Here is a 26,938-nt window from a genome sequence, read left to right on the forward strand (position 1 = left end):
CCTTTTGCTCTTATAAAGCTGCTGTTCCGGTCTAAATGATGGCTGCTTCCCATATGAGAAACACACATGCACACAAATGACTACAGATCAAGTTGAGTCTAAATCCAAGGGGGATTTGAGTTTTTCCATGTTTCAGGAACCGGCTTAAATACACATGTTTCCTAAAGCGCTGCTTTGTATTGAAAGTTATGAAAGAGGAATATAAGCATTTTCCTGAAAAACATATTAACTCATTCTTGACCAAAGGATAAAAAGGGCTCAGAAAAAACACAAAGGCCATTCTATTCAGTAAAGACTGATTTTGTTTGGGTCAATCCCTGTATATGGATAATAGAAAATGCTATTTTAACAAGAAATGGTAGTTAAAGTAAAGTGTTTGATGATAGTAGTGATTTCTATCGACGATCTCTGAGAAGTGGCATCATTGCAATAGTTGTATTGCTTCAATTTACAAAATTGTTTTGCAGGTAATTTTAGAATGATTAATATGTAGGTCCAGACGCTTACATTCTTACACAGAAACATGATTTTACTCGCACTGTAGATTGTCTTTCTGATATCAATAAAGTTACAAGACAAGCTCAAGTGTGACTCAAGCAGCAAACCACTGTGATGTCATCCATTGGTTTGTAAACTGGTATTTTGAAGCCTCGAGTTTAGCATTTTGTCTGTCGCCACCTTGTTTTTTTGAAGCCATAAGTGACCATTTTTGGACAAGCTGGGGAAGAGTGAGGGGAGAACCTGAGGACACTACGCCCCGCCCACCTATACCAGAAACCTGACTGCACCTGAGGCATGTCAATCAAACCATGCACCCCCCCAAACATGCCTCTCTCTGAGACCTAATATCTAACAAATCATGTCATTATTTTCAGAAAGACCACGAGAACACTGATAAGAAGGAATGAATTTGCCAACTGCTTTGGATGACTTACCCATCTAGAGTTTTGGCGAAAGGCTTTTTTTCATTGCTCATTTTAATGTAGTTTGTATACTATCACAAGTGTGTTTTATACAGGACAGTTCATTTGCCACGTAGATAGCCAAGTATTTGTTATTTTTTAATCTGTTTTGAATTGTTTTGAGGTGAATAACAACATTTCAGAATCCAGAATGTTAAGAAGCTTCTGAAAGAGTTTTATCTTTTCTCCTTTCAGTAAGCACCACTACCACCATGGATGAGGAACAGTGCTACTACAATGAGACCATCGCCTTCTTCTACAATCGCAGTGGCAAGTACCTTGCTACTGACTGGAACACCGTCAGCAGACTGGTGATGGGCCTAGGCATCACCGTGTGCATCTTCATCATGCTCGCCAACCTCCTGGTGATGATCGCCATCTACGTCAACAGGAGATTCCACTTCCCCATCTACTACCTGATGGCCAACCTGGCAGCTGCTGACTTCTTCGCCGGGTTGGCCTACTTCTACTTGATGTTCAACACGGGACCAAACACCAGGCGTCTGACTGTTTCCACGTGGCTGCTGCGTCAAGGCTTGATTGACACCAGCCTGACGGCGTCCGTGGCCAACCTGCTCGCCATCGCCATAGAGCGCCACATCACTGTGTTTCGCATGCAGCTGCACACACGTATGAGCAACCGGCGTGTGGTGGTGGTGATTGTGATCATCTGGACCATGTCCATAGTCATGGGGGCCATCCCCAGCGTAGGCTGGAACTGCATCTGTAGCATTAAATCTTGCTCCAACATGGCGCCACTTTACAGCAACTCCTACCTGGTCTTCTGGGCAGTATTTAACCTGGTGACTTTTGTTGTCATGGTGACACTGTACGCCCACATCTTTGTGTATGTTCGGCAGAGGACCATGAGGATGTCGCGGCACAGCTCCGGACCGCGACGCAACCGTGATACCATGATGTCTCTGCTAAAGACCGTGGTGATTGTGTTGGGTAAGAATAATCTCTCATTTATATCTTGTTTATCTGTCTGTATGTCTATCCACTATCTGTGTATTTATCCATCCTTGGAGCACTGAGTGCAGCTTCTGAAGTCATCATCAGCAGCAGAACAATGAATCTGTTGATGGGTCTATCTGTGAGGCTGTTGCTTTCAGTCCAAGCACAGTGTCTGCCCAGCACAACAGTAAGCCTCATCCAGTACACAGGACAGTACATCATCTCAGCCAGGATCTTTCTAATAAAAATCATTGCATTTCAGTTATGTTTTAAAATATTAGATGTGATCTCTGCGCGTGGCTACATCATTAGCAGCTTGCTGTCTTATTGTCCTCATGTTATCAGAAATCTGCAGAACATGAAGTGATAATCAGGAAAAATTATTTATAGTTTCTCATATCATTTCCAGCTCTGATGAAGGGTTTCTGTGAGCCCAGTCATGTCCTGTAGTCTTGTCAAGAATTGTGAAATATTTTCAGCCCATACACAGCTGCCTCTGATTAAAAAAAAAAAAAAAAAAAAAAAATCAAGATTATCAGTTACATTAACAGATGTGTGGGTTACGATTTATTACTGCAGTAATGCACTCCCAAGTGCGCCAGTTGTTTTTGTACCTGTTGATACATTGTAGTGACTTTCTTCTGATGAGGCCTGTTTTATCCATAAGTTGAGCAGTGTGTGTAGTCTGGCAGCTTTGTCGGCGCTTTCAGTAGAGACATATGCCCTACTTTGCAGGTCTGCAGGCCTCTTCAGTATGTAATGAACAAAGGTTTTTTTTTTTGTTGTTGGTGGTTTTTTTACATTAAGTGACTGTAGCACAGTAGTGGTCGTGTGTTGAAGTGAGTTGGACCGTGAATTATGGGAAAAGTGCTTATTCGTGCCTGGAAGCAGAATGTGTTGGTCCTAGACAAAACATACCAAAGGATTCCATGTGATTTGTCTCCTATGTGCTGTGTTATCTCATCCTGTTGCCTTTGTTGTCTTTACTCCACACTTAATTCAAAGCAGTGGACAGCAGAAAGTGCTCAGCAACCTTCAGGATGTGTACAAGTGAAGAAAAGACATTTTCTGCTGCTTAGAGATGCTTTTGTTTACCTTCTTCTTTAACCTTGAGAGGAAGGCAAGTCAAGTTTATTGATGGCTGTCAGATGCAGGTGAAAAAAAATCAAATAGTTCAGAGGGAATTTCGAATAACAGTTTTGCTTGAAATACCCATCCCTAATTATTACATCAACCAAATTAAAGAAAGGAACATTCAAGCACATACTCAGGTGTATAATACCTTGTAAACCTGTAGAACCACATTTTGATTGTGTAGAGATACAGTCTATAACCAGCACTGACGACACATATATCCCTTTCACAGTCTTTTTTTCAATCATATTATGGTTGAATGAAATGTGGAAGCCTTCCTGTCATTCCAGCTGCTTCTGCCTTTTTGTTGTCACAGTTCCATAAACTACAACAGATAAAAGTCTGAGTCATCCAGTAATAGTTGCTGCTAAACTGAAAATACTCCCCTAAATACATGCAAACAAAAGTGCTGATAAGAGAATTTATCTGAAAATAGCAGAGGCTTTCTCAGAAACATAACAAGACACATCATCTCACGAGCTTTTTAAAAACAGGCCAGCATGACTTTGGGTCGATGATGTGACAGTACAAACTTGTACAACAATTTACAAAAGATTTACTATGTCTAAAAATTGATCTCAGAATTATGTTTGTTTTATGTAAACAAAAACAACTCTGCAACATACTGAAAGTGCTGGAAAAAAAATCAAAGGAAAGTTCAACATTTATAGACTGAAAGAATAAAGATGGTAACTGTTTTTTAGTTTCAGTCCAACATTAAATGTGTAGCATTCAGGAAAAACAGTGAAAACATTTTGATATGATTATTTTCTGACTTGGCAAAATGAATATATAATCTTCAAACTTTAATATCAGATAAATATTGAGAACAATATTGTTAAAAACAAATCACATTTGTTCATTTTCTGAAGCTAAAGTGGTTCTGGGAAAGTACTGGGAGAGGGTGTAATGTGTTTTGGCTCTGTCTGGAATCCCCAGCTGTCTCTGAGTGAGGTCATTTTGAAGCACTAAGGAGGATATTGAATACTATGTTCCTCCCGAGGTCCCTCCCTCCTATTGCTTGCCTTTTTCAACTTGATATTCAAATGTTTATTCACATCACTTGGACACTTTTCTGCATTTTTATTTTAAAAAAAAACCCCGCATGGCCTGTTTTTGAATACCCAAGTTGAAGAAAAACTAAAAAATGGCACAAGTTATTTATTCTATAGTAACGTAACATTACCGTGAGATTTTTTTCGTTTTTATAATTTGCTTCCTAGGGAACAGCTCAAATGAGTTCAGCATGCACTGTTTGACCAAAAATTAAACCCCACAACAATTCCCTCTCCAATTTCTCCCAGCTTCTGACCAGATGATGCTAATTGCTCCCCGGCTGCCTGCGGTCCTCTTCACTTGTCTCTCTCAGGGCACTGTGAATCAGAGATGGCTGATTTCCTCTTCCCACATTTGCACATGTGCATAAACACTGGCAGATATACGTACACAAGCAGAGACTCAGTGGGACACGAGATTGGCTCCATTAAATTGTAATGTACTTGAAATGTATGGTTGATGGGAAAACAAAACCAGAATCTGGCGTCTGCTTTTTTATTACTAAAGATAATTGAGGAAAGGCCCCATACAGAGCTGAAACACAGTTTTCCTGTGTTGGTACACCATTTTTTTTTTTTTTTTTTTTTTTTTACCTGTAGTAGCGCTGTAGAGCAAAGTTTTAAAAATAAAGGGTTCCTGTTTGTATGTTGTTGTGCACATGTACACAAGCTTTTACAGGTGTCAGTAATGTGCCCAAAAAAGCAACAATGTGCCAGCAAAGGCAGGGAAGAGGAAGACATACGCATAGACGTAAACATTGCAGTTTTACAAATGTTTAAAAAAAAAAACAGTTTTACAAATGTTTTAAGAGGAAAGAAGAGCATGTGACATGTTTGTTGAGCTCGGAGATAAGATTGTGTTTTGATGATTGACACTGAACACAAACCTTGTTTTCACAACAAAATGACACAAGGAACCTTTAAAAGAAAAGTTCACCAAAAAAAACAAAAATACGTCATTATTATTGTCATATTAGTTAAATTGCAGATGAAGTGTGTTTTCCATCATAAATGTACACACTTGCACAGGCCACATATTGGTGAATATTAATGCTATAAACCACTTTGTTCCAGTTTTGCTATAGAAGACTTCAAAGATGAGCATTAACTCATTAGTTTAGCAAATACGTTTAATGTCAGGAAGCCGTCTGATAGATTGGTCGCCTGTACTGAATTTATTTTTTAAGCATCCAAACATTAATACTGTCTCAAAATACAGAACGATAGTAACGGCTCACAAATTGTGAGATGTGTACGGGTTTTCGGGGCATGTTCTTTTCTGTTGATCTGTGTCTGTCGTGTGATCGTCCAACAAACCTGCTGGTGTCTCAGATATTTACATGAGGTGCTTTACGATTATTCACCAAAGCCGCGTGGTTAGGTTTGGGAAAGGATCATGGCTTGTGTTTAAATGATTATATTACTTACCTGCATAACATAATGTATGTTACGCAAGTCTACTTATTCACATAACTTAAAATAAATCCTTGTTGATTGACTTGAGCACTGCTCTCCTGGATGAACTGATAAACCACCTCCTCTATCAACAACCTCGTCTCAAACATTGGCAGTGCTGTGAAACTAACACCATGGTTAGTACACATTTTGGCGTGAGACTGGGCTTCTCACTTTGCTGGGGCCTCATAATTTAGTGCAACATAAAACAAACTTAGTAAAACAGCAGCATTAGAAAGAAGGTCAGATTAGAACTTCCACATTTGAGGTACAACTGTTCCTGACTTGTATTCAGATTATTTTGTAGCTAGTTTAGAGCACTACTAAAAGCTGTGACCTTGAACTTCAGCTTGAATCTAAATTTAGGCACTCTTTAAAACAACAACAACAACAACAACAACAACAAACCAACGGGCCTTAGACAGTTTTGCAGACCTTTGGCTTCTTGGGCTATTCACTGAGAAAGACGTGTGTGTGACCTGAACAGAGATTCTCTTCATGACTCTTCAATGAACCGTGACCCTTGTTCATTGTGTGTGTGGTCTGTGCGTCAGGTGTTGGCTCACATTGGGGTCTTCTGTGAATGATTTGATTATCTCAAAGCTCATGGTGTTGTATGAAGTCACATTTTCAAGACAGTGTGGAGCGCCAAGCCATACCATCCCCAAACACATGCAAGCAGATGCCATATCACTATCAATAGAATCACACTGCATAACCAACCAGTGTTCACCCCAAGGACTCACCAATTGTATTATCTACATATCCAAGATACTCACAAATGTTACCCCCCCCCCCCCCACACACACACACACATGCACACACACATTTATTCATGCAAGTGTGTTTTATTGGCTCATTGAGAGCAGAACCAATCAGAGTTACTCACAGGCCAAACGCTCCAATCCGCTGTCAGCGTGGAAACACGCCTGGTATGCAGCTCACAGCATCACCTGTTTGAGTGTGTGTGGATGTGTGTAAAGAGCTTAATGCAAGAAATTAGTGGGCACAGTGCAGCTTTTCTAATCACTCAGTGGCAGCATCTGTCAGTGTGAGTCCTGTCTTATCAGTTGTTACTTTCTGGCAAACTTTACTTAAGCATCTACAATATAGTAAAATGCTTCCAGAGTGTGCGCAGACAATATATTGTACTTATTCTGTCAGCTTTTTTTTGAATTGGCCTGGATTTGTAAACCTGCATTAACAATTAAAAAAGCTTACAGTTTTAAAGTCCACAGAAAGTACCATTATTAATGTGGAACAACACCTAAATGGTCAATTGACTCAATATTACTACCTGACTTCCCCGACCAAACGTCTCGCTAAATCACTATGCTAACACTATGCGTAGTATGCTCATACACCAAAGTAAGACACTCCTTGGCAACAAGGTGAGAGTGTGCAGTACCTCTCCAGGGTTATCAAGTGGGCTCCTCCCTTCACAGGCATTTCGTCAAGTTAGGCCCACGACACCTCGGGAAGGCTCAACAGCACTCCTGTTGTCCCAGAACTCCTCTCCACAATACTCACACCCACCACCCCTGCCCTACCTGCCATAGCATGACTCGTGCCTACATAATTAGGCAATTTTATCTTTGCTCAAAGCTCCACGTTGATACCCATGAACACGACTACCATTCCTTCTCCACCTAAACCAGAGACAACTCTGCTAGTATGACCTGTGCCTACATACTTTGGCAACGTTATCTTTGCGTAATACCACAAGATCATACATGCTATACACAGCCACCAAATCCAGAGACTACTCTATTCAGCTTCTTCTGCAATCTCTCTGACGGCCTGTTGCCTGCTCCCTCCACAGATTCCAAGCTCCCTACCTCTCCTGGACGCACCCTTGTGCTCCACCCCCACCACACCCTCTACTTCAGCTGCTAGTTCGCAATATCTTTCCTTTTTCATCTCATACGCCTCATCTTTTATCTTCCAACAGCACTGTCATCTCAATGAAATAAACTATTTGCTGACTACCTAACCTACAAGCAGCAACATTTTGAAAATGGCTAGTTTTGATAAAGATTTAGATCATGTGATGTGGCATCTTCGTTGCATCCTGGGTTTTTAGCGTTGCCCGAGAAGATTGTGTTTGGCGATACAAAAAAGCCAGATGTTTTTTTTTTCCTTCCAGATTGATGTGTATATGGGTGGAGCTGGACTTTTCTCTGACAGTGGTATCACGTGGTGAAGGTGTAGGTCTGACCATGCAATATTGTCAATTAGCTAACAGAATAAATAAAAGATGTAACCATGCACAGCAAACAAAACAGTTACAAGATAAGAACAGACTGGTATTATGTTAAAGTTTTAAACCAAAGTACCAAAGTGCCGCTTGAAATCAGATAAAACTTTGGAAAAGATTCAGAATTTGGTGGTGATTGGTGTGTTTGTGGCTGCCAATCCGGATTGAAACTAAACTAGAAGCCGTGTGCTGTTTTTACTGTTGACGTCTGTCTTTTCATTCCAAAGTAATGAGTAAAAAAGACACAAGTAAGTTTTAAAAACCAGGAGTCTCAGCACCTGGAAGTGAGTCACTGCTGCTGGCCGACGACTCTGCTGATATAGTCCAGGCTTTTTGTGCTGGCTGAGCAGAAAAACTAACCTTAATTATTGCCATTTTCAAAGAACTCACTGTACTTCCAGTCAAAAGCTTTTGACTGAAAGTACAGTGAGTACACCAGACTCCATCACTGTGTACACCACAAGCCTCTTTATCAATAACTGTAAACACTCAGCTACTGAATGCGAACTTTTATCTCATTATCCATGTGTGTGTGGAAGCACTGATGTGGGAAAGAGGGGAGAGGAAAAATAAATCCCTCTGCGGACAAACGGGAAGCCACTGGGTCATTTGAGGAATATATACCGGGATTGTGGTCGAGACCACAGATGGTGGCTGGGATCGGAAAATGATAGAAAGAGATAAACAGAAAAAGTGAAAGGCACCAGAGGAGGATGAACTGAGAGACAGACAGAAAAAGGGTTGATAGGACGACAGGTTGCAGAAAGGAAGTGATCATAGTCAGAGAAAACAGAGGGTTAAAAAGAGAGATGAGTGAGGGAAAGACGGAGCCACGACCCAAAGAAAGAGAAGTCGGAGATCACCAAACTAGTGACATAAAAAATTAGACAGAGAGACTGATGGGAAGAAAGGGAGTGAGACCAGTAATTTAATATTGGGTGTTTATTCATTTTTAAGGGCCAGGGATAATTCACATTAGTGGAAACCTGAGGCAGCATGATGACATGTGACAGACAGCATAATTTGAAGCTCTTTAATGAGTTTAGTATGTTACTACATGTGGAATACATCGGCTGGAGGCTGTCACAGGTGTGAAACATATCTTATGAAGACTTAAAGGGTCATAGTGTTAAGAAATATTTACATAACTGTTGCACTCTTTTATTTAATAGATTTCCTTTTTTAATTTGATAAATTTCAGAGTGCCTTGGTAGGCAAACTTGTGCAATTTAATGTTTTATTTGTCAGCATCATATGACACTACAGTATTCTCATTTGTTTAAACACCTAAAACTACCTAACCATTTTCCTAATTTTGCAAAATGTTATTATGACATTGACATTATGACAAAATGATATTGACATTAATTATTCCGGTGATACTCGTACTCGTCATTAAGTACATTATCCGTACCAGATACTTGTTTCAGCCGAGTACTCGTCTGCAAGTATTTGACACCCTGAGATGGGAACGGGTGAGTAACCAAAGCAAGCAAGCAAGCCATGATTGGACAATGTTGGCATCAGATCATTTGGCAATGTATTCAAGGATGCTAAACATTCATGTCCACGTTTACAGAAATAAAACACGATTTTCACATGTGCAAAAACTCGTAAACACATACACATGTGATTGTGTACATGCAAAACATGTTTTTTTGCCCATTGGAAACGTGGTTTTGGAACATTTATGGTGTAATTTGTGAAGCCCTTGTAGATTCCCATATGAAAACATTTCTACATATCTTCCCCATGCTATCATGCATCATGTGGTAAACATGTGTCATACATGTGATCACGTGGAAAGATGGGAAACTTGTCACCTTTTTTTCTGTAAGGGCAAACAACAACTGATCCGGATTGTCATGGGAAGGTGACTGTACTGTAAATTATTTCTATAATTGAAATGTTTTTGACTAACTCCCTCTCAAATACCAAAAGACAGAGCCTTTTTAAACAAATCATGAATCGGTATTTCTATACATCCAACTTTTACAAAGCAAAACTTAATCGGTGTTCACTGTTATGGCTTTCTTTGTCCTGAGCATGTTTCAGAAAATTTACATTTGTGCAGGTTGTTGTTCACAGCAGAGCCAAATCACTGGAAACTGTTGGCAGCTGAGAATGTGGGTAGTCAACAAAACATGTCATTTCTAGTTTAAGGGATAAACATGCCAAACCACCAGCACGGTTCTTTAAGCCATTGAACCTTATATTTATGCAATTCTGTGGCTACATGTGACTGAGAGGAATACGACAACCTGCTGTCAGTGGAAACAAGTAGACGACGTGTCCGTTACAGAGAAAAGCTGCCATAAACACCCTAATGATGACAAATTGAAGAAACAAGATGTCAGCCATTAGAACAAAGCCTTTTACGAACAGACAGCATTAGATTTGGAAAGAAATCCACATTTCCGAATCTGGAGGAGCAGGTGGTGTGCAGAGACAGAAAAAAAAAATAGAACCCCACAATCTCCTCTTGTAATAATGATTATAGCGTTGATTGTGAGACAAAGGATGCAGGAATGGAGAGTTTTTGAGAGCTTTCTCAAAATCATCCAAGTGCTCTTCCATCTGTCTTCCTGCCATGTGTAATTATGTAATTGAGTGTTTGCGTGTGTTTTTGTCTGCACATGTGAGTCTTTATCTGTGTCTACTCTAAGTTTTGCATGTGTGTGTGTGTGTGTGTGTGTGTGTGTGTGTGTTTTTGGGAGTGCAGGGTTCATTGCCATAGTCTGGTCTCCATTATTTCTTTATTTTTGTTCTTAATTTTGTGTTCATTTTTTTGAAGTTACATCTATTTTGTTGTTCATTTGTTTTTCTTCCACTATCTTTGAATTGTGGATCTAAAACATTATAGAAACCTAACAGTGATATTTTAATCCTCCTTGAAACCCTCTGGAGTGTATTTCATGCCCTTTTCCCTTAAAGTCTTAGTGAGGATTTTGATTTCAAAACATTCCTCTTCTTATAAAAGTCCTCTTTCAATAATATTTTTTTACTGGAATCTAGCTGTTGAAACATCATCCAGTATTTTGAAGCAACATGTCTCTTATTAGTCTGTAAAACATCAAATGTGACTGTGTATTATTTATGACACTGTTGCTACAGTAAGTATGATACATGTCCCTATCCTCTTCGGAATTCCTTACTCTGTCAAGGCATGGAAAGTGTCAAAGTAGCTTTCCATACATTTCCAAATGTTCCAGTCCTGCTTTAGAGCTGTGTTTATTTACTTCCCTCTAGTGACTTTCTGTCTCCAGTCTCCTTTCACTCCATGTGGCATTTTCACATAGTGACAAGGCAAAAAAATATCACTAAAGTCTGCCAAAAAACTATTTGTTTTCTCCATAAACAAAAACCCTGGTTTACCCTGTGAGCCTGGCCTGGCAGTAACACCACATGGTGTGGCTGTGATAAACCAGTGACATTGTTTTTGGAAGGGGCTGCAATGTAAAGAGGCAACTTTGCAATGAAGGGTGTAACGCAAGCACCCATATACCCCTGTATTAAATGTGAGGGTGAAAGCTCTCAAGTCATAACTTCACACAAAGACAGTTTCCTTCCTCATTTCGAGGGGAAATCAGGACTAACAGCCTTCAAATATATATTTCATATTCAATTTTAACTGGATTGCATCAACATTAAAGAGCTAGTAAGTCCCAAAAGAAAAGAAAAGAAAATAGAAACTATGCTTGAAACTATTTTGTTTTGGTGGTTATTTTTATCAGTTTTTTTTCCCTACTAAGACAAGAATATAGGTTGTGGTCAAGGTCAATTTAACAACTTTTACACATTTCCATCAGCACAAACACAAAATGAAACCATGTTGCTGAAGGCAGGAAACATTGTCACAGTTAGAATGCATGGCTGAAGTATTTTCCTTGTTTTTCTAACTGGTGCTCTCAATGCTCACTTGTGTCTTTTTTTTTGCGCTGAGTCTGGTCCCTTTCAGAATAAGATGTTTCTCTGAGAGATGAATAGTTCAGATAGTTTCTCTGCTGGGTTGTGAACTGTTTGAGAAATTTATCCAATTCTGGAGAGTCCGCTTGCATAGCTGGGAAGTGAGGTCAAGCCTGCAGCTGCTGCCTGCAAAACACTAACGGATAACAGGCCTGCCTGTCAGCGCTCTCTCTCTCTCTCTCTCTATCTCTCTCTCTCATCTCTGCCTTCCTAATTTCTCATCCAGACCGTTTCTTTCGAGAGTGCAATGTCCTACACTTGTCTTGAGTTACGACAAATAGCATCTGTTGACTAAATTCTCGACACTTGAACTTGGCATTCATGAGTAACGAGTCAGCTGTGCTCACACACGTCATCTAACCAGTGATATGATGCATTGTGCTCTCTCTAAAGAGTTTAGGAGGTCGTGGATGTGACGATAGAACACTACAGATATGGCTGAACAGGTAGAGGTAGAGGTCGGTCATTTCTGCTTGCTTGATCTGATTTCCTAAGAAACCTGGAATCTCATCCTGTCTCAGACTGACTACATTGGTTTCTTTTAACCATAACCAGGAAGTTTTAGTTGCTCTTAACTAACTTTAACTGTCAAATGAAGTGTTTCTGTAATGGCCATAAATGACAGCCTTGGAAGGCATATATAAAAAAGAAAAATGCTGACAATTAATTTCTATTGGATTTTTTTATATGTGTATTTTCAAACCATTTTTGCAACAGTTCTGTGACTTTTATTTTGAAATGTTTTACCTTTTTCTTGGTCCTCTGGTATATGGAGACCAAAAAGTGACACATTTTTAATCTAAATGTTAAATCATCAAGTAGGAACACATTTAAATAGCAGAGCAAGTTACATAATTACAAAATTTACATTTATTTTTCTCAGTACATGATAAAACATTTATAATGTTGCCGGTAAAACATTATCCTTTTCCCCCCAAATGTATCTTCTGTCATACAAGCAGCGTAAAAAAAGTTTACAAGAAAACATTTTAGTGGTATTTTTCACCTCCGGAGCTCTATAACTGCTAACATTATGTACCCACAATACAAAACAATTTAAAAACACTGTACAACTAAAATACTTTGCACTCCCAACATGTCATATAATAGTGTTAGATGTGGTTCTAGAGAGACATGGTTGTTTTGCTTTGTACACTAATGGTGATGTGGTTGCTCACTGATGGTGATGTGGTTGTAGAGTGATCTTTGTTTCAAAACAGACCAAAAACTCTTGAGTTTAACGGCTGCAGTTAGTAGTGGGATGCATTTTCAGGGGCAAAATGGTGGGCCCACTTTGTTTTCGTCTTTTGTGTTTGTCTGTGTTTGTGTATGTGTATGGTTTAGTCACGAGACAGGAAAGACAAAGAAATAACTGCCAGATCCAAGTTCAGGATGTCATATTAACATCATACTAATTTAAGAGTGAGAATGCACGTGGCACAATGAATCAAACAGATAATCCAGACTCTGAAAAAGACCCAGTTTCATGTCATCAGTCGTGAAACATCAGACCAACTGACTCATCATTACTCAAGTATGACTCAGCACAAGTCCAAACCAAGTAATCAGTATTTCAAATCTGAATCATTAGTCATGACAATTGAAGCTACAGCAATCCAATGTAAGCCAAGACCTACTTCTGCCATGTACTACAAGGTGTTAATACAAATGAGGAAAAACTGAAACGCAGGATATCAACGCAGTGAAATTCAAGAAGCCAGGTTCATATGCTTACTCAGTCCAAGTGTGTCATCAGGCTCATTAAATCGTAGAGGAAACCAGGAATGGGTCTGATTAGTAATCGTTACTCATGTGCAAAGATAAGCACAAAAAAAAATCATAATGGAAAAAGGCTAAAAACCTGAAGTGTTCGGTCAGAGACCAAAGCCTGTTTTGTGCTAGTTTTTTTTTTTAGTTTTTTTTTTTTAGTTTTTTTTTTATGTACCTCTCAAAGTATCTTATTCATTTCAAAATAGATGTGGTCAACTTTTAGAATTAAAAAAAAAGTGGATTGTGAGGTAGACTTTGAAAAGTTATGATTCCTCAAGAAAATTCATTGGAACTCTGAAGGTCTCAGATAATTTAACACATTAAGGATCAGAGATATTATTATACATTGACTAATGTTGACGGGGCGGCACAGGGGTGCAGTGGTCAGTACTGTCGCCTCACAGCAAGAAGGTTCTAGGTTCGAACTTCGTCCAGGGGCCTTGCTGTGCGGAGTTTGCATATACTCTCTGTGTCTACGTGGGTTCTCTCCGGATACTCCGGCTTCCTCAAAATGCATGTCTGGTTAATTGGTGATTCTAGAAATTGCCCAGGTGTGAATGAGTGTGTGAATGGTCTTTGTTTCTGTCTGTCTCTATGTGTTGGCCTTGTGATGGACTGGCGATCTGTCCTCGGTGTACTCTGCTGGGATAGGCTTCTGCCCCCCCCCCCGGATAAGATGATTGATAGATGGATGGACTAATGTTGACGAGATACTCCAATAGTGTCACTTAAACAGTTGGTAAAGTAGCAGAATTAAGCTATTTTGTGGTCACAACAATCATATGAAACTTCATTAAACATTTGATTTTTGCTTATTATTAATATTTAACCTGTAAATGCAGTATTTATTTTGTGTACTTTTTTGTATAGTATGACAGAACAACAGTTTTTTTTATGTTCTTAACAAACAGCAGTTAAAGCAGTTATTTTCTGCTTTGTGTCTCTTCAGGTGCGTTCATCATCTGCTGGACCCCCGGCTTGGTAATCCTCCTCCTCGATGTCTTCTGTGCCAGCTGCAATGTCCTCACCTACGAAAAGTTCTTCCTGCTTCTTGCCGAGTTCAACTCGGCCATGAACCCCATCATCTACTCCTACCGGGATAAGGAAATGAGCGCCACCTTCAGGCAGATCCTGTGCTGCCAGCGACAGGAGAACGTGAACGGCACGGTGGCGGAGGGATCCGACCGGTCGGCGTCTTCCATCAACCACACAGTGCTGAGTGGCAGCGGCATGCACCACCACCACCACCACCACCACCACAATAATGAACACTCGGTGGTATAAAAATCCATCTGCTTGAAAGGGTTTCTCTCTAGAGGAGATACTGACTGAACGAAGGTAAACAGAGGTAATGGTAAGGTCAAGAGGGACTGCAAACATGATGGGGACTGAAGACAGTAGTGGGATTAATTTGAGAATGAAGACAGGTAGATGATGAGGAGCATTAGTCACAATGAAGAAGAGCATGACAACTATGAAGAAAGATTAAAGGACTTCATTTGCCTGGAGAGAGAACAGGAGAGGAGTCTGATCTTCGAGGACTCTGATAGGCTGTTAGTATTTTTGTTTAGTTGTTTATTATTTTCTATTTGTGTTAAATGTGTTGTTACGGACGAAAATGACATGAACTATTTAAAAGTAATCTGTGAAATGAAGGTAATGCCAGTATAACCCGTCCTCTTCCTCCAATCCTCTCCAACTTTGTACCCTTTGGAAGTGGATTTCAGACCATTGACAAGAAAGATGTACATGTTCCTGTTACATACACACATGACAGTACCATTGGTGCTTCCTTCTCCGCCTTTCACTGCCTTATTTGTGTTAGCCAAGTTGTGTTGGTTGTTATCCCATATTTAGAGCACCATGGTTTCTTTTTCATTAACATTTGGTGGGAAAGACTTCAAATCTGAGAAAATTTAAATCCAACATTTTACATTTTTTGCCAATAACATGCAACTTAATATTACTTCAAGCAGCTTTAACTTTAAAAATGCCTTGCGGAGACTTCAGGCAGGTTTTCTTGACAGGGTTTGGATCAATTTCCAGGTTTTTATATAGCTCAAAAGCAAGCATCCACAGTGAGTGGCTGATTAGTTATCATGCCAAAGCTTTTAAATATATAAATATTAACATGTGTGGCATGTCTACCAAAAAACTGCAGCACTGTTCTATTCATCAGTGTCTAACAAACCAGAGACATTAACCTATTCTGCAGTTGAGTCATCAGTGATTTTTTTTTTTTAATGACAAGTGACCTTATGACTTAAATACTTTGGGGTTTCATCATTATGCTGACCATCCTCTCTTATTAAATAGCTTTCTTTAACAGTGCCTAGTTTTCATCCAACTTAAATACATGAAAGGTCCAAGATTTGCAAGAAATCCTGGGTTGTTTATTCCTTCTAAGGAATTAAAATCAACTTGTTCCAGGGATCTCACGAAAAAGAGGAGGAGGAGAAGGCTCTGTACTACAGTGTTATGCGGAGACAAGGTTAGGGTCATATCTGCCGAGCGTTGTCAGACTGCAGATCATGGCGTGAAATGTGCTAGGATGTCAACCTCTCGTGTGTTGCTGTGTCCACGAGGCTGACCGTGGAAAAGGTGGAAGTCATTGTGAAAACAAAGCAGGATTAACATATTTTCTGGCAGAGTTGTGGCTTCACTGCATTGATTGGCTATTCCATCTTCTCAGCTTGAACATGAAAATTAAATGAATGTTCTTGAAGATAAAAGTTCATTGTTGCTATATTCCATCTTGGAATGATATAGTAGCTGATCTAACAACAACATTGACCTGCTCTGTTACCTACTAGGTCTCCAGAGTTGAACTGAAAATGCTGATATGTGAGCATTTGACTGTGTCACTGGCTAAATTTAAACCAAGTAGGCGGAGTCAAAGAAAAAGTTAGTCTGAATTGTAGACTGTAAATAAATGTGGACATAGCTTTTGTGTCTGAAAAATTAAGCAAGTGCGGAAGTGCCTTAAAATACAATACCTCCAATGGCCACTAGGGGTTGACTGCAAAAAGGCTCCGGCTCCATAGACCTCAATTAATGAATTACAAAAGTCAATAAATTTTGATGGTATCTTTTGCTAAAGTCACGTCTTTTTTCTGGTGGTTCATGTGGAAATAATCCTATCATTAATTAGATGTTAGGCCTCAAAAAGTGTCATTTTTGTGGGCGTGTCAGTTTGGTTGAAAGCACTGTGGTACAGTCAGATTTCCACTATTGGTGGGCGTGGCAAAGTGTTCTCGGGTTCCCAATCAGATTAAGCCAGATCTCTGCTCACTCGTCCTCAGCTCATACAAATATGGTCACTTCCGGCCCTAAAAGGGCAAAATGACGACGGCCAAAATCCGAACTCAAGGCTTTATGACGATGTTCCCTAACCAATGGGTGACGTCACTGTGTTTTCTTTTTGTAATAAAGCAAACTCCTAGCATGACCAAGGGTCTGCAGCTATGCTATAGGTTGTGTCAGGCTCTATAGGCGCAGCAGTGCTTCGAGCAAGCTGCTTGTACGGGTAATAAAATTCCAACATCATGTCGCGCACTTCGTTTCCTCAAACGTCTGCTCTCTGTAGACAGTTTGCAATTGATCGGTGGTGCAAAATTACGTAAGAGTTCTCCAAAAGCAGTGCGCAGATTTTTTTTCACCTCCATGAGAAAATCCACATCCGTTTCAGAACATACTGCTCTTTCAGGGACTCATGACCTGAAGCACCGCAGCCTTATGAGTGTCCTTGGCTCCAGCAAACACTCCAGGTTTCCAGTCTCTGTCATATTTACCAGAAACTGAATGACATGGTCATATTTTTGGTTGTAACAGTGTTATCGGTGATATGAAGTCCATCTAAAAATGTGCTATAACATTGATGTTTCCTAAAGTGTCTTTAAAGAATGTTTCCCATGACTCAACAATAAGTATTTTTGGGAGTAAATATGGCACTGGCAACAGTAGCTGAGGGTATTTTTCAAAATGAGCTGACTTGCTCATGCTCACAACTGTGCCAGTGTTGAGCAAATGCAGTGTTGAATGGTATAATATTTTTTTTTTTCATAAGTGGACTCCCAGACTTCTGCCCTTGACTTCAGATATTTTGTGCCAGCTGAGAGTCAGCGTGGTGATGCTATGACGTAGATTGTTAAAAATTGCCAGCTGAATGTTTTGTCATGACTTGAATCAAAACGCTTTTTGGCCAAAAGACATAGACAAGGTTCCCAGCAGCTGACAGCGAAGTGGGAATCGCTGCCAAAAATATAGTCAAATGTTTTCCAGGAAGCAAGATGTTTGTCAGGAATTGAAGCTCCAGTGCTAACATGAAGTCGGCTGGTATTTTTGGCTGTCCAAAGTTGCCGAAATTTGGGGCTGTTTATCAGGCAACGTAATTGTTTTATCCAGATAAAGATGATAGAGTTCAGCCTCTCTTTTCCCACCCTCGCCCTTCTTCAGTCTCTTCTTTCTGCTGCACATGTGTGTTCAAACGCACCCTATTGACCAGTGTCACCAGTGGGGAGTGGTTTTCCCACTCTGTCTCCCCATTTAGATTGTCTTTACTATTTAGGCGCTTTTTTATCTCTGGAGAAACAAATCTCTCGTCATTTTTTTTTCTTACATTTTTCCACTGTTCATATCTGTTAACTTCACAAGAATATTAGTGACACTCATTAATTAATTGATCAAACTTTGTCAATGTACAAACCTGGACACAACCCTCCATAATTGACATTCACTGTAACCATTTTTCTAACCAACTATTGATTCAGGTTATTATAGCAAGCCAACTAAAACTTTTTATCTTTCTTTGTCTTCGTTTACCAGTGTGTCACTCTTTGTATACCATTGTAAGTATATGTGTACAGTATGTATATATAAAATATATTATTCCAAGTTAATCACCAAAGGGAAAACTGTTTGTGTCTGTAAATTTAACTAATACTCTGCCCAGATGTACTGTAGGATTGTGTTTGGTTTTTTTGCCATTTTTTTTATTGTGATTCTAATTCATGAATTTCCCATAGACACAATTACAGTTGTTAACTTGTTTGTAACCCCAAACCAGATACCTGTGAGTGCAGTGTCTTTAAGTTATCCTCTGTAAAGAGTAACTTAACACCAGACCAAAGACTGTCTGTAAAAGGGGATGTAGTTTACAGGTCTGAAAAATGGGACCAATGCGTAACTGCCATAAACTGCAATACCACCGAGGGCCACTAGGGGTTGGCTCTAAAAAGCCTCCTGCTCCATAGACTCCTATTCCGTGAATTTCAAAGTCAGTACATTTTTACCACAAGTTGTTTTGGTGTTGTTAGCTAAAGTTCCTCCTCCGTATTAGTTTTCTGATGGTGCATCTGAAAATAATCCAAACAGTGTTTTGAAGTTAGGCCTAAAAAAAAAGCTGCGTTTTTGGAGGGCATGTCACTTTGATTGACAGGTTGTCGCTCTTGGTGGGCGGGGTGTAGTGTCCTCTGCTTTCCAATCAGATCGAGTCAGATCCACCTGATGACATAGCTCATGTGGAGTCAGGTGTCTGGTATAGGCGAGCAGGTGTAGTGTTCTCGGGTTTTCAGGGGGATCCACCGATGGCTCCTCCCCAGCTTGTTCCAACGTGGTCACTTCTGGCTCCGTCCTCTCTGGTTGAAGGTTTCAGCAGTGATGTCAGTGTTGGAAGGAGTAGACTTGTTCGTCACTGCAGCAAAGTGAGGATTAAAACCACTGGAGATCAGCAAACACAACATTTCCAGGTGTTGTTATGTTACTGTTTAAGCTTGTGTGTTGCTAAAACAGTCATGTTACAATTGCCTTAAATCAGAACAAAGATTGATGTTAGAGTGATACTTAAAAACACAACACCATTCGTTGTTTTCTATGTAAATTCAAAAGTATCCGATTTCCCGTGGATGCTGCGTCAACTCTCCAGAGAACAGTTATCTCCCCAGATTAGCACATACTGGCTATTATATACTGACTGCTTTTTATTTTGTCTGAATGGTGCATCCAGTGATTACTTGTGGCCTTCAACTGGTGTTGCATGACTGCCAGTGTTGCAATTTGTTTTAACACCAAAAACTTTGCATCCCATAGTCATCCGCAGAATCATAACGTGTACATTGGTAGGAGTACTGACTGATCTTCCTAGCTGTATGTCTGAAATATTTTGTTCTTCCAATAAAGTGACATTTTATTGAAAAATTCCCAAGCCTCAGATTTAACAAACCATGTACCAGTAGTTTTTAGAAAGTCAGTGTAACACAAATACATGTAATTTCCATGCTTTCTGTACTGTAGAGGCCAATATCAATGCATGTCCAGCCAGAGTCATTGTGTTGATATTACAGCAACAATAAAAACATCAGAAAAGTCAAAATTGACGTGCAAGTGTGTTTGGTTTATATAAAATAAAATAGATATAACAGAGTGTTTAGTCTCGCTATGGTTGTTTCTTTCTTTTATCCACCAATGTGTCTGGTTCTATGATGCCAAAAAAAAGTCAGTACAGGGAACACCCGGGGTCACAGACAGACACGGACTATTTTGTTTTGCCAGACCCAATAATCTCTGGACCTTGAGCTTGTTCACACACTGTTGACAGCCTTGGCTTGGCAGTCAGCATAAGTCCGGGTTGTTTATTTTCTTGTAAGAGGAACACTTTTGTTTTTTGTCCAGTTTTTTGTGTGTGATTTTTTTTTTTTTTGCAAGGCTGTGCAGGTTTCGAGGTGAGAAAATACTGAACAAATTAGTTCCCAACATTTATACAGTCTTGGACTTGGCGCCACATGATACATTTACCAGAGAACATGAGCTTACGCAAAAGACAGAACGTCAATGCTGATTTTGTTCCTGCAAACCCACCCAGGAGTCAAACCCACAGAGAGCTACGACCCAACTCTGCGATGCCCCTCACCTCTACAGAGACATTTATCCTTGTTTGGTTAATTCTTTTGGCAGACACAGTTAGCGAGTAAGTGGTGAACACATTTCATGATTTGTGTTTTGTGACAAAACATTACCCTTAAAATAGCACCCTCGGTGCTGAGTGTGCATGTGGCCTCTGACATAAAGCAGACTCTGAAGTATTGCACTGTACCAGTGGGGTATGTGTGTATGTTTAACGCTACTGTAAGCGTGGTCAGGACAACTGTGTTGTCTGTCACATGAATTGAGTAGAAGTCATTGCAACAGCGAGCAAATGTTTTTATAGGAAAGAATGTCGTGCGCGCGTGTGTGTGTGTGTGTGTGTGTGTGTGTGTGTGTGTGTGTGTGCGCGCGTGCGTGTGCGTGTGCGTGTGCGCGTGTGTACACTTTGTTGTGTTTATTGTTCCACAGTTTAGACTGCTAGTCTCCAGTTGACTGATATATGTCTCCTTACTTCCTGTTGCTCCCTAAATGGGCCAATCAGATTCAGGGCAGACACACAGGAAGTTCCCCTCAGCGGCTGCTGAGTGAGGGGGATGTCACATCTTCGTCACAATGTCAATACAGACACTTTCCGTGGTTTCCATCATGGTTTGCTGACTGACATATAAATCCCCTCTGTCAAACATCCTACTGCATGTGTGGCAGTTAGATTAAAGCTAACAATGTGAATGGATAGAAGTAAGCATCCTGTTGCCAGCTACATTTACGGCAGATGGAACGGTCAACTAAACATTAAACGAGCTGCTCAAATGCAGAAACATTCAGAAAACTCCAGCTTCCTCGGAGCTGCAAAGATCAACTGACCCCAAGAAGATTATTGTCACAAAACAGGAAGTGATTTGTAGCAGTAATAATGCAGGGCTGTCGAACATCAAGAGCTGCTATTGGCAGGAAGTTTAGAGTGTCCACTTAAATAAACTTTATGTTTGTACTGAAACATTCCAAAGTCAAAACAAACAAGAGACAGGCGAAGGAAACTGACTGCAACTACTACAGATAAGACAGGAAACAGTGGTGGAGAAAGAAAGGACAGATGGAGATGGAACCAAAGGAGCATTCAAAAGACTCATTGAGACAAAGAAATGGAAGGAGTGAAGACTGGAGTGACTGAAAGGGTCAAAACAAGGGACAACCAACACGTAAAAATAAAACACCTGTCTAGATACTTACCCCCCATTAATTCACGCAGTGTGTTTGCATGGATTTTAACTTGAGTGAGGCTTTGCTTATAAATGCTTGAAGAGTTACAAACTGTCCCATCCCTAATTAACAGCAAAAAGATACTTGTTGTTTTCTTTTGTCTTAAAATGGGTTTTATGAAATTGATTTTGAAAAAGGTACCAGTATCAAAGTCAAAGTTCTAGTACAGTACAATAGTCAGCCCTAATGGTACATTCACCTCTCAAATAATGACATATTAATTACTTTTAAAAGTAAAAGTATCATGATAGTGTTAATATTGGGGCTGGTATTGCTTGGGATTGGATTTAAAACCGCGGTTTGGAGTATGGCTCACCCCTGAATCTGATACAAAGGAAAATTTGATCAACAAAACATTGAAACCCATTTAAAGGCAAAAGCATCTGAGTTGGTTATAGTCCATTATTCTCATAAAATTAGGGAACAAAGATACATTGGTAAGAATCACAAAACATCCAGTGCTCAACACTCAAAGAAGAAATCCAGACACTAGAAATTAACGGGAGGTAAAAAAAAGTATGGAAGGGGTGGACGGAGGAGGAAGTGGGAGTGAGAGAGTCTGAGCCACAGTTTTGATGTAGAAGAAGAGGGATGACCAGTCCAACGTCAAACTCCATGCTGCCTACTCCAAACAGTTTACACTGGGCATCCCCAAAACACACACTAGAAAACCTCCTCCATGCACTCATGCACTCATGCACTGGGAAGTAAACCCACACTTGTTGACAAAGCTCTACAAACCGGCACAAATAAAATGTTCTCAGTAATGCTCACTGTAGAAATATGATGCACAATTTTTCTTTCAGTGCAGTTCACCCCCCCCCCCCCCACCCTGGTCCCTCTTGTGGTGAGAAAAAACACTGCAGAATCCACATGGTAAAACACTTGTTGCACTTGGGCTGTTAAGGAACATGAATGAAGGGAAGCTCGTCACAATTAAAGAAACAGAGAGAACGTGTTTTTTTTAAAACACAGGGAACGGTGTGAGGTCAGTAAGAAATAAATATGCAGTGTGAGGCGGAGTTCTTCTCATCCGCTGGGTCTATGAATTTTGCGGTATCTGCGGAGATCATCATGTCTCAGTCTGTCTCTGCTAAAGCCTCAATTCCTCTCTGTGGTTAAAACACTTTGAAAGTATACAGAGGAAGTTGTTGGGTTTGTGTCATTTTGCTGCATGCACTTTTGCAATGAAGCCACACCAGACACAGCAGCTTAGCTGGGGCCACAACCTCCCATTGGTTTTCAATAAGGTGTAGTGAATCAATTGGGAGGAGGAGCATGGTTTGAGACTTTTGCAAAGGTTTTCTGTGACATTTGGTATACGGACAGTCCCGGTCCCCCATTTTGTGATATTTTTAAAGTACACTTTGTAATTTTCTGTTAAGATAAATGTCCAAGAAGGTATTTTTGTGTCTTTATTAAGCAAGCAAAAAAAAAAAAAAAAGAAAAGAAAAGAAGAGTGGGGGTTGGGTTTTGGGTTTTCTCCTTTATTTTGAAGTCCTCCTGTTCTGTTGTTCCTGTGCCTGTCCTTGTGTTTCCCACCAACTTAACTCGCTCACCTGTTTTCACTTTCCTGATTGTTTCCCCGCCCCTGTGCCCACCTGTTTCCAATAGACCATCAGCCTCTTCTGCTTATTTACCCTCAGTTCTACTTGCCTTATGGCCACATCATACTTCTCTGGTGCTATGGTTGCAGAGCCTTTATTCCAGTGTGTCATCCATATTCACCCTTGTTTTTGTGCTTAGATTTTCATGTATCCTTATGTGTCTCTGTCAGTGTTAGGTCCTGTTGTATCTCAAATTGTTGTCCCCAATTGTTTTCCCCGAGTCCGTTGATAGAAGCAGTCTTTAGGCATTTACCGGTCTTAGTTGATTTTTATTAAGCGTAGTTTACAAGATATCTTGGAGAGCCCAACATCAACCTGAGGTCTCTTTGTTGGAGTCTGACTTCCCCCTTTCCGGCACATACACTTATACTATAGGAAGAGGTGTTACCTACAGTGAGTCGGGAACATTTGCATAGTATGTTTGTCTCAGTACTTTTCCACTGTCCTCCGTTTGAACCACATCCCCCTTTTGATCTGATAGTGAGTTGCACCCCACTGTGACCCCAACGTGATAAGTTCCTGCATAAGCAATGTGTTCTACAATGCTTACAGTCAGTATATATTTTGAGCTTCTGTGCTAGGATATGTTTACAACAATACAACACATATATATATATATATCATATCATATCACTTACATATAGGTCGTACCATCACTACCAATCTTAAGGTGTAGACAAAAGGCTGTGTATGTAAATGTGAGTGATACTGCTTGGCCAAACCAAAAGGTCACAGTAGGAGGTCTGCAACCTGTGGGGTCACATACAGTTGTTCTTTGAGGCATTATCAGATGGCTGTCTGGAGGATTCCAGGGGGTGAAGGAAGACAACCCCCACCTCCACCAACCAACAAAGAATACATCAATATACATGACTTTTAGGTGGAAGACAACCCAAATTATATTGTATTATCGTACAACATATGAGCCCTCATATGCACTAAGCAGATCTATATTCCACAGTCCCCCCCCCCCCCCCCCCCCCCCCCCCCCGCCAGTGTGTCATTTCGTTTTTATGACTTTGTTTTCGGGATTCAGTCCAGTTTGGACTCGGTGTACTTTGGTTGTATTTTACCTCCTGTTTAAAGATTTATTTATTTTTCTAATTACTTGTGCTTCTTAGTCGTGGAAGCATCATACCTGCTAAACATTAGCATGTTGGGAAGCATGCACATGTGCAAAAACAAAATAACAGTTTAATTCCCTCCTCAAACTAACTCTTACTCACATCTGAAATATGAACATGTTTATTTGCAAGCAATACAAAGAAATATCATACTTAATAGGAAGTAGGTCATTTTTTGTATGTAATGTAACAAATAGCAAAAACATAATATCACACCACATTTAAAAGAGTTAAAACATGTCAATCATGGTTAAGGTATTTTCAGTTGACAACATTAGCATCTTTGTTTATTTTATATTAATATTTGTTGATGTTAACACTGTGCTCATTCTGTGTAATGATATGACTCCAATTTAATTTAAAGTTGAAAGGACACCAGAGAACAAAATTTGATCAATACGTTTCTATCTTTGTGAGAACCTATTTAAGATTTAGTCTCTGAAATGAGGATTTATTTGCACATTTGGGACATTTTGGCCATTCTTCACTTACAGAAGAATCTATTTTAAGGCACAGGAATGGATCCAGTTAATGAGCTCCTGCATAATTCTAATTAAACAAATGTCTGTGCCTCAGGGAGAGACTTATGGACAATGATGACGCGGGTCAGAAGAATTCATTAACGTAAAAATAATTTTAGCCTATGCCTGCTGTAAGTTACCTGAATATCAAACAAAGGTCAAACAAAAAACATCAACAAGAGCACAAAGAAAAAGAAACAAAAGTAAAATGAGAATGCCCCAAAATGGAATAGCAACTTGTCTATAAAAGAAACAACAAAAATGGTTTAAAGTGATTGTGTGCCACTGTGGAATTAGCTAGAGGTGACTTGAATAGCAAGGTCTTTAAAAAGTATGGACAGTGAAATACAAACTGTATCATCAGTCCCTTTCTCTGACACATACTGCCTCTCTGTGACCAACAGTGCGGTCTCAGTGACCCCTAGTCAGATAAAATCTACCAAAACTGAAGAGAAAAATCCATCAATTCAACATGCAATGGATAAAGCACAAAGTTTTAACAGCATCTATTGTTAAAATGGTGAAAGTATATCTGCTGGACTAGGCTTCAAGTCAACACATTTCATAATCAAAGCAGACCTATATGATGGACAGCTCCTGGTAAATGGTTAGAAATTGAGGTCCTAAATTAAAGGTTAGCAATGTACAAATCATTACAATATGGCAAGTTGGGTACAGGACAAAAATTGGGCAAGGAAAAAAAAAAAATCACTGAACCGTCTGAGTTTTCTAGGTATGCTTGGGCTCTGTGTTTCCAGGCATCAAATTACCACACAACTCAACACTTTTTTGCATAGGGACAAACATGTTCAGATGTGTCATGGATCAACAGTCAGCCTCTGTGTCAGCATTCGTGCTCAGTCTGTTCTGATGCATGCGCTCCAGTATCCGATGTATACTACTGAAGCTCGGCCTATCTGATGGGTGTGTGCTCCAACAAAGCCTCATCATATTGTACAGCTCCAGAGGACAGTTCTCAGGACAGGAAAGGATGTGACCGTCCCTCACATAGTAAATAACCTCCTCGTGGCCCATACCGTAATACGGCTGCATCCCATGGGAGAAAGTCTCCCACAACACCACCCCATAGGCCCACACATCTGATTCAGTAGTGTAGCGGTTATAGAAAATAGACTCTGGGGGCATCCAGCGAATGGGGATGGCGTCATTCTCGTTGGCTTTGTAGTAATCAGCTGAGTAGATGTTTCTGGAGAGGCCAAAGTCTGCGATCTTCACCACCATTTCCTCCCCGACTAGGCAGTTCCGGGTGGCGAGGTCACGATGGACAAACTTGCGCTCCGACAGATAGGCCATTCCTGCAGCAATCTGCTTGGAAATTGACAACTGCTCTGCACAGGAGAGCGGCACAGCCTCCAGCTCAGAGGAGAAACTGCGACCTGATAGGCTGGCCCGGCTCAGAGTGCGCACCGATTGGGTTGGAGATTGTCGACGAAGGAACTCATTGAGGTCGCCGTGGGCCATGTACTCAAACATCAAACACATTGGTTTTCCCACTGCACACACACCTGAGGAGCACACACAGACAACTCTTACTTTAAGATACAGATGATATAAGTAGGCTTGAGAGTTTTGAGAGAACACAAATACTCTGCCACATAAGCACATTGGTGACATCATTAAACGACTATTTTTTCCTCCACAGTATGATGTAATGATTTAATTCACTTAACATACAGACATAAACACAGACAAAACTATTTGTGATGTGTACATGGTCACTAATAAAAACTGATGCATGAGTGTACTTTAGCAGCCCCATGATATAAACACAATATCCTTCTAAATTAACCCTGTAGTTTCATGTGCATGTCTGTGCAGCTGTGGGAAAATGGAGTAGTATGACTGAGGCTGCACATCTCCTTCAAAATGTTTTGTGCATTAGGTAGCAAAGGTTTCCACAGATTTTCAGTTTACATTTTTGAATGTGAAAACAAAGTGTTTTGATATTTTAAAAAAAAAAATCCTTCCTTCCATACCTTACCTCAGCA

General features: G+C 40.1%; 2 protein-coding genes across 3 annotated transcripts in view; one reads left to right on the top strand and one right to left on the bottom strand.

Moving 5' to 3' along the window:
• Nucleotides 1-19,970, top strand: part of lpar1 (lysophosphatidic acid receptor 1) — a 38,801-nt gene extending 18,831 nt beyond the window's left edge. For both annotated transcript variants that reach the window (XM_069162219.1, XM_069162209.1), the window contains 2 exons: nucleotides 1,158-1,913; nucleotides 14,506-19,970. In XM_069162219.1, coding sequence (XP_069018320.1) covers nucleotides 1,175-1,913; nucleotides 14,506-14,840 — 1,074 coding nt within the window. In that variant the 5' untranslated portion in view covers nucleotides 1,158-1,174 and the 3' untranslated portion in view covers nucleotides 14,841-19,970. The remainder of the gene's footprint in view (nucleotides 1-1,157; nucleotides 1,914-14,505) is intronic.
• A 4,319-nt stretch (nucleotides 19,971-24,289) lies between these two features.
• Nucleotides 24,290-26,938, bottom strand: part of musk (muscle, skeletal, receptor tyrosine kinase) — a 31,730-nt gene continuing 29,081 nt past the window's right edge. The window contains exon 17 of the mRNA XM_069162257.1: nucleotides 24,290-26,455. Within this exon, the coding sequence (XP_069018358.1) occupies nucleotides 25,755-26,455 (701 nt within the window). The 3' untranslated portion in view covers nucleotides 24,290-25,754. The remainder of the gene's footprint in view (nucleotides 26,456-26,938) is intronic.

This window comes from Embiotoca jacksoni, unplaced genomic scaffold (assembly GCF_022577435.1).
Source record: "Embiotoca jacksoni isolate LCO1_2020_lvr unplaced genomic scaffold, fEmbJac1.0.p SCAF_10, whole genome shotgun sequence".
Classification (NCBI taxonomy): domain Eukaryota; kingdom Metazoa; phylum Chordata; class Actinopteri; family Embiotocidae; genus Embiotoca; species Embiotoca jacksoni.